Source organism: Muscardinus avellanarius, assembly GCF_963383645.1.
Source record: "Muscardinus avellanarius genome assembly, chromosome: 7".
Classification (NCBI taxonomy): Eukaryota; Metazoa; Chordata; class Mammalia; order Rodentia; family Gliridae; genus Muscardinus; species Muscardinus avellanarius.
In genome coordinates this window covers 85,127,216-85,136,090 of record NC_137793.1, presented here as the reverse complement: position 1 = coordinate 85,136,090, position 8,875 = coordinate 85,127,216, and the positions used below count along the sequence as shown (strand labels likewise).

General features: G+C 46.8%; 1 protein-coding gene across 1 annotated transcript; it reads right to left on the bottom strand.

The window, feature by feature from the left end:
• Positions 1–6,690: 6,690 nt before the first annotated feature.
• TMEM81 (transmembrane protein 81) lies at positions 6,691–7,440 on the bottom strand (the record flags this gene model as incomplete). Its single annotated transcript, XM_080698983.1, has 1 exon — positions 6,691–7,440. The coding sequence occupies one exon, from the start codon at positions 7,438–7,440 to the stop codon at positions 6,691–6,693; it is 750 nt and encodes a 249-aa protein (XP_080555109.1).
• Positions 7,441–8,875: the final 1,435 nt, after the last annotated feature.

The window sequence follows — 8,875 nt, the reverse complement described above, 5'->3', positions numbered from 1 at the left end:
CATATTCCAGGAAACACCCAGGCCCCAGGCCCTCTTTGCCTTTTAAGCCTGACTTCTGCTGGGAACTCAGTGTGTACTGCACCCTCGTCCGGGCCCTCACCTTTGCTCCAGGAAAAGAGACCATAGCAAGGACAGAGCCTTGGATCCAGAAACAGTGGCAGCAGAACCCAGGAAACCCATGCCTACAGTCTGTCGGCAGCCCTTCACACCCGGGAGCAGTGTGGCAGGCATCTGGGGACACGTGCCCCGAAGCTCCCTGAGCCTGTTTTCTGTAGTTTACAGTTAGAGATCTATTTTGTTATGGTTTTTTAAACTTTTAAGTCCTGCTCTATTTTCCTGGGCAGGTTTATGTTGATGTTTACCCACTACAAGTTTTTAAAAATGTAACCTCACCCACCTTCTCCCTGCCACCCCCAGACCCACCCACTGAAGCCCGGGACAGCCTCCCCTGCAGCTGTCTGAGCAGATCCTCCTCAGCTGTTCCCACCCCTACATGTGAGGGTGCTAGGGGCTCAGCTGTGACCATTCTCCTTGGCAGGGACCCCAAACTTGGCCTAGCATCTCTTTATTCCCTGCTGGCTGTGATTTGGCCTGTGCCATCTCCCTATCTTAAAGGGCATGCTGAAAGAAAGAAATCTTCCCCCAGAGTTATCTCTTTCCTCAATGCCGCAGGCTATGGGAAGGGAGGCAGGGGACAGGGGTCTAGATGAGCCAACAGGGGATGAATTGGTTTGCCAGAGCCTAGCCAGGAAAGCAGGAGGCTGTAGCTCCCAGATTCGCTTGAAGAAATACTCATAACCAAGTTTTGAGGTCCATTAGAAAGGGGAGGAAGGTGACCTGCTGGGAGACCCAAAAGGTTTTCTAATCAGGAAAACCTAACTGCTGTGCAGGCAGAATTTGCTTGGACAGAGCCATAGAACTATACTAACACCTGCTCCTGTAGCCTGAGACTCCAGGCAGAGTACTGACTGAGGTTTAATAAGACAGGGTGACACACAAAAGGAGTAGCTCTTGCTAGGCTGGCTCGGGCAGCATCTTGCTTCTCAGAGTTCCCCCCTGCCAGAGGTCCTCTGGTTGTCTTCTCTGCTCAGATGGGCTGGGAGTGCAGTGTGGCTCATCCCCACTATGGTCCTGGCTCAGTTCTGGGTTCCCTCCTCTCACATACCAAGCCCCAGAGGCCAAAGCAGCAAGGGGGAATGGTCACAGATATGTACTTGTTCCCATAGCTTGGTGGCCAGTAAGTGCCCTAAGGACTAAGGGCAGGCAGCCAGCCTTCCAGGACCTGGGAAGAAAGGGCTGGCAGTTCTGCACACACTAGGGCTCAGACAGTAGCACTGGCCATTTGGTCCTTGACTTGCTCCACCCTCAAGTAGGGGCAGCTCTGCACTTGGGAGTTCAGGGCCTGCAAGGTCAGCTTCTACTTTCATGCAGGGCAATAATGATTCAGATGGTGCCAGGGAGTGGCCAAGCAATGGGGGGGGGGGTTCCCTTCTTTTTGATAAAATAACAGGAGAGTATGAAGTTAGACATCAGAAAAATCTTGTGCAATGAGATGCTAGCATGAGTAAGCAGCTCCTTCTCTAGGGGCCTTTGCGGAACTTTGACAGTGTTGGTGTGGAATCTAGATTAGGTGAAGTTGTGACTTGAAGGGTATGAGATGCTCTAAGTTTTGAGATTCTTAGAATCAAAGTGTTGAGCGCAGGAATACTCTTAGAGATGCCCTTTGCTGTGGTCCCTGGATCTTAGAGAAAGCCATTAAGGGGGAAAGCTCATCCCAGGATCTGTGGTTCTAAGCCAGTGCCTTCCCAGCATGCACTGCCCCCAGCAGTCCTAAGGCCACCCAGCCTGCGCTCTGGTCAAGAGCCAAGATGGCTAAGGACGTTTATTCCCATCTCTTCTCCAGTGACAGAGGAATCTTTTCCTGGTGTCAGGCTGAGAATGCCAATGGAGCTCCTGCATGACGCAGGGACAGTAATGTCCTCACAGCCGTGTCACTGGAGCAGGTGTGGCGTTGTCTCCCTAGCTCAGACCAAATCTGGGCCAAAGAGGTTCCTGCATGAGGGATCAGATGGGCATTTTTCCAAGGGATTTCACAGAACTCTGTGGAAACGTACCTTGTAGCTGAGAGGGAGAGGTGCCCCATGGACTTGTATATAGCCATAGACCTTGGGAAGGTTAAGGCAAGAAAGGGAAACAGGAGAGGAACAAAGTGGGTCAGACACTCTGGCAGCCCAAGGCCTAAGGCTCCTAGTGCCCTTACGTGGGGTGCATTGGGCCGTGGCTCCAAAAGCTTCCAATCCGTCATCCACTGGAGGGCCGTGAGAGGCTCAGGGCTTGGCAAATGCCAGGCCTCAACTGGACCATCATCAGATTTTGTTCAAATGGAGCCCCTCGCACTGGCCCACTGTTTCACTCTTGTACTTCTTGTATTGGTAGTTATTGATTCTGGTAGCAGACAGTTCATAAATAAAGATGGTTTCTCAACCTGTTGAGGCAGCTGGCAGCAGCTGTGGGCATTTTCGTTACCTGGCTACAGCACCTCTCTCCTTGTCTTGTTCTGTTACATCAGCTTCTATCCAATGCTGTCACCCTCATGCAGTCAACTTAGTACCAAGAGCCTTTTGGGCAGGCCAAAGCAGAGCACAACAATCCATGTGCTGGACTGGACTGGCCTTACCTATCCGGGTGGCAGTAAATACTGCTTGCGTGATGGAACTGCTTTCAAAACCCCCTGATGCCAGGCGTGGTGGCGCATGTTTGTAATCCCTGTGCTTGGGAGGCTGAGACAGGAGGATCACACAGGTTCAAAGCTAGCCTCAGCTACTTAGTGAGACCCTGTTTCCAAATAAAAATATAAGGAGTATAGCCCAGAGGTAGAAAGCCTCTGGGTTCCACCCCCAGTACCACCAAAAAAAAAAAAAAAAACACCTGACTTTTAAGACACTTGAGGTGTTGACCCAGTGGTCCCTAAGGGAGGTCTTTTCCATGCAGTGACCATCAGTTGGTGAGGATGTGACTGCTGCCTCTGCTGGTACTAGTCAAAAGCTTGGAACTATAATCTCCAACCTCAACTCACACATTCAGCCAACACTGAGCATTCTTTCTTTACAGATAAGAAGTGCGTGGACATACATTCACACAGCCCTGCGGGTTTTGTTTTTTCAGTGCAAAGTAGGCAGGTGTCTCATAACTTTATTGAAGGAGATGAAGGTGAGTAGAGGGCCCTCTACTCAGTGCTCAGGTACCCCCCTGGGGCCTCCACAGACACCAGTGTGACAACACACGGGACAGGGTCATCTCTCTCACTTTTCCCTTTACGGGGACGTTGGAGGCACCAGCCACTCTAGACCTCTAATTTTATTACCATCAGCTTCTCCTTGACTCTCCAGAAGCTGATTATATACATGCAACTCAATGAACCGATCTTGGTTTTTGTTTTTATTAACACTGTGGAGGGTTTTGTTCTCTTCCCAGCTCAATCCCTTCAGATCGTGAGTCAAAGTTCAAGAACCCAGTGCACAGAGGGCTGTAACTGAGAGCTGTGCAATATACCCCATGATCTACTAGCTTACAAAAGAATGCTGGGAAAGTTGTTTAGCTCTTCTTGGGGCTCAGTCTCTCCACATGCAAAACGGAAAGCAGTAACTTCAACAATTCAATTATTATGTTTATTACGTACAAAATCAAAGTTTCATGGTCATCTTTAAAGTGTAGGAAGCCATCTCCCAAATGCTTTAGCAAGCTGTCCCATACTGAAGAGCATATTCCCGAGTTGTAGTATTTAACAGCTTATTTCTTGTTTACTTTTTGTGGTATTGGGAATCAAACCCAGGGCCCTCTACCACTGAGCTACATCTCCAGCCCTTTTCAATTTTTATGTTGAGATAGGGTTCCACTATGTAGCTGAGGCTGGCCTGGAGCTTGTGATCCTGCTGTCTCCATCTCCTGAGTAGCTGGGATTACAGGTGAGTGCCACCATCCCTGGCAGCACTCAACAGTTTACAAAGCAGTCAACTTAAAAGGGTCTTACTGGGCCCTCACAATCACCTGCTTCAAAGATGAAGTCTACGAGGAGTTCATTAGCTTGCTCCACTACAGTCCATAGCAGACCTAAGACCCGGGCCAGGTCTTCTGAACTCCATCCCTCTGGGGGAATGCAATGAGGGTAAGGCTGTGTCAAAGAGAAGATTTTTCAAAAATGATAGCAACAGTAAAGATGAGCCGGTATGTGTGAGTGTAAGCTCATGGCTCTCAACCTTAGCGATGTATCAGAGCTAAAACACAAAGATGCTTTGAACTCATCTCTGTGTGTGTAGATTAGCATCATCAATCTAGCATTATGAGTCTCCTCATGTGATATAGTAGTATGCATGTGTCTATGCAGGGTCCTTATCAAAATGTTTCAAATCCGTCCCTTACAAACCTAATCATGAGGGGGTGACATACCCAGGCCGGGACACCATCCAAGACAACTGGACCAGCCAGACTCTTCAATGAAATCAATGTTAAAAGAAATGAACAACATGCAGGGATTTGTTGAAAACGATGAGCCTTATAAGAAAAAAAAAAAAAAAAGAATGCAAAATATGAACCTTTATTTGATCCTACATAAATAATTAAACCAGAAAGCTCTAAAATTTTGAAAATTGAAAAAAAAATGTATAGAAGCCATATGTAAGATTGGGAATTGCTCCTTTTCTTAGGTGTGATAATGGTATTGTGGTTACATAGGAGAATGTTCTTATAAGAACATTTACAAGTAAAGGGTCACAATGTCTATCACTAGCTTTCAGATAGTTCAGGAAAATCAGTATGTTTAGAGAGACAATTGTGACAAAACATTAGCAACTGATGAATCTAGACAAAGGGCTTATGGGTTCACTAAACCTTTCTTTCAGTGTTCTCCGGGTTTGAAATTTTTTCAAGTTACAAGTAAAAGAAATTAATAGAGATCCTTTGACCAAAATTTAAATTGAATTAACATCTCCAGGCTGGGGCCAGGAATCTTTATTTTTCTTCTTTCTTTTCTTTCCTTTTTTTTTTTTTTTTTTTTTTTCCAGTACTGGGGATGGAACCTAGGGGCATTCTACCTCCAAGCTACACCCCCTATTTTTTATTCTTTATTTTGAAACAGGGTCTCACTGAATTGCAAAGGGCCTAAGTAGCTGAGGCTGGCCGCAAACTGCAACCCTCCGGTCTCAGCCTCCCAAATGCTGAGATTACAAGTGTGCGCCATCACACCTGGCTCTATTTTTCAAAGTCAGCCAGGTGATTCTGACAAAAGAGAAGAGAACCACTGGTCTTTGGTTTCTGCTACTCCTTCTGTAAAAAGGTAAAGGGAAGAAATGCTGTAATTCTCTCAGCATCAGCTCAGCTGGGTGGCCAAAAGCCTTTCCCCTAATGGTTCTAAAAGCCAGTTATCTCAGACACAATTTCAAGGATCCTGAGGGTCCTTGGTTCTTTTTCTTTTCTTTTGTTAATGGTACTGGAGATTGAACCCAGGGGCAGTCTACTTCTGAGCTATACCCCTAGCCCTATTTTCTATTCTGAAGCGGGTCTTGCTAAGTTGCCGAGACTGGTCTTGAACCTGAGAGCTCCCTGTCTTATGACTAGATTTTCTATAAAGGAATGAAGTAGTCCTCCCTTGGAGGCCTCGGCTGCTATAAGAAACCAATACACAGCCAGGCATGGTGGCACACACCTATAATCCTAGTACTTGGGAGGCTGAGACAGGAAGATCAAAAGTTCACTGCCAGTCTCAGCAACTTAGCGAAGCTCTCCACAACACAGTGAGATCTTGTTTCAAAATAAAAAATAAAATAGGGCTGGGAGTGTAGTGCAGAGGTAGAATCTCCCAGAACCAGCAAACAAAATAAATAAATAAATAAAAAAGGCAAGCAAGCAATACACTTGACTGTTCCAGAAGCACAAACTCCAGGGCACTGAAAGAACAAAAAAAGAGTGGGAAGCAAGCTATCAAGCTTACGGGACTGTCAGTTATTGGGAGATTCAACAATGGACACAGGATTGCTCGGGGAAGACACAGAGGGCAGGTAACAGTTATTAACTACCACACACCTGAGTCAGGTGCTGTTACTAACAACCTCTGCCACATATGGGCATTTGCCCTGTACAAAACAATTTGTCTATTCTAAGAAATTCAAACTCAGCCAGGATGATTATAAGACCAATTAAACAAACAAATGTAAGAAAACTGTAACATGAGTGAAATTGTAAACAGCAAGAAAGGAAAAAGGTTAGGTCTTCATATAGTTCCTGTGAATTACTTTATTGAAGTGGGGGAGAGCTTTCACTGGGAAAACTACCACATCCTACATCTTTGTACATGAGCACGCAGCTCAGAAGAGGGGATGCAGAGGTGGGACGCTTGTGAGTCATAAAGGGTCGAAAGTAAATGCAAGCTTGGAAGACAGCACCCTTTCTGCAATTTCCTAAGCTCCTGGTGGCAAGGAGACCAGGAAAAGAGATCCATGTGGGACACAGAGAAGCTAGGGATTGTTGCCCAGACCTACCAGGAGTAGCTCACCTCGTCTTTTGGCAGTGAGAGCCCTCCCTCCTAGCCAATCTACTATCAGGCAGCAGAACACACTCTGAAAAGCTAGTGGCTTCCTGGGCGGGCAGGCAGTCCCTCAGGAGCAAGGCTGATAAGCTCTGGCTGCCGTCACTGCTCTAGGTTCCCCTCAGCACACTGCAGAGAACAAGGCTCACCACCACCCCACCAGCCACTCCTATTCCCAAGGCCAATGTCACCTTCTTTTGCCACTTAGGGCGGTAAGGCTTGGAATAGTTGTCCAGGTTAACCTCCAGGCCCTCGTCTACTAACTTCTGATCCTCCGTGAGGGACTGAGAGAAATCCAGGTTCACCAACTGTGGGGGAAGGACCCTCAGCCCAAAATAGAGCCTCTTGACAATTCTCAAGTTTTTTAGCAGTTGCACATCACAGCGGTATGTTCCAGAATCATACTCCAGAGCAGGTCTGAACTTCACAAAGTGGGAGTTGGTGTGGAAAGGTCTGAAGACCTCATCATTAGTGGAGATGATACCTCGAGCAAGTCGCCAGGTGAAGCGGAAAGCTTCCTGTCCGATCTCCAGGATGTCTGGACTCAAACAGCTAAGCTTGAACTCCTGCCCGATGAGGATGGTGAAGTGCAGCATCCCACATACCCAGTTGGTCAGGCATTCCAAGCGCTGAGACTTACACTTCCGCCTCACTCCATCAGGGCCCACCTCGCAGACGGTCTCCTCCTTATAGCCAAGGCCACAAGTCACAGTACAGGACGTGGCATTGACGATAACTTCCCCCACAGCTTTTTGCAGCTTCTCAGGGATGGCCAGTGTTCTGGGAGACGTCACCACCAACGCTGAGTAGATGGCCAACACCAGGCTCCCAAGGATGAAACTAGTGGCCCAGGTCCTCATGGCTCCAAAGGCGCTTCACACTCTCAGCCAGCACCTCCAGGTATCATGGTTACTTCTCCATAACTTAATCCCTTTCATAAGAGATATGCTTCAAAGTTGAGAGACAGGATGTATGCACGGTCAGTGAAACAATGCAGCCAAATACATAAGCGTCTAGTCCTTATTCACAGGTGAGGTCACAGGCAGGAAAACAAACAAACAAACAAACAAACGAACCATTTTGTTGCTGCTTTACTGTCTCTTCTCTGCTACTAATGATGACCTTACCAGTAACCATTCTCTTCATATCCCCTTAGTGAATTTCCAAATTACCCCAAAAGAATGGTGAAGTTACACTCTTCCTCATCCTCACCCTTCCTCCTCCCCTCTAAACTGAGGGATCTAAATTAAGGGTTTCAAAATCCCAAGTTAGATCTGACCAAATAAGAAAAAAGCAAAGTCTAAAAATAAGAGGGAAACTTGAATTAAGTTCTAGTTCAATACCTTAAATTATTTATTATGAATGGCCCTCTACTCTCTATCAGCAGGATTAAGAACTCTGGAGTAGGAGGCAATTGACTTACCCTTTCTGAATTTGTTTCTTCCTCTAAAATGAAGACTTCCCTGCCTACTCCAGAGAGGTCACTCTGAGCATGAAAACACTTTGTAATGTGGGTAACACTAACCATGTTCAAGAAGTTTTAGAGAAAACCAAAAATTCCTGAAGGTATAGATAGAGATGCCCTTCTGATGAACCAGAGAGGGTTGTCGGCAGCAGCTCTTCTCCACGCAGTAGGTTCTCTTCTTCTCCTAGGGTACCAAAGACATCTTCCAAGGGCAGGGTGGGGTGCTGGGTGCTGCTGCCAGGCTCTCGGCCAGCGCCCTTCACCCCACAGAACACAAGGCTCATCGTCGGCTGACATCAAGGAAGGTTGCTATGGAACAGTTATGATGTCGAAGACGAGCTCTCAGTCACATGGCAAAATACTAATGTACTGATTTGGCGCTGATTAAAATCAAAGACTGAGCCAGGTGTGGTGGTGCATGCTTGTAATCCCATACTTGGGAAGCTGAGAGAGGAGGATCACAGGTTCAAGGCCAGTCTCAACAACTTAGTGAGGCCCTCCTCAGCTTTGTGTGACCCTGTTTCAAAATAAAAAAAGGGCTGGGTATGTAGCTCAGAGGTAGAATGCACCTGGGCTCAATCCCCAGTAACTAACACACACATACACACACACACACACACACACACAAAATCAGACTTTGTGAAACATCTTATTCTTTAGGAGACAATGAATTTTTTTTCTTCCAGGCTTGGGGATTGAACCCAGGGGCATTCTACCTCCGAGCTATACTTCCAGCCCTATTTTTTATTCTTTATTTTGAAAGAGGGTCTCCCTAAGTTACAGAGGGCCTCACTAAGTAGCTGAGGCTGTCTGCGAACCTGGATCCTCCT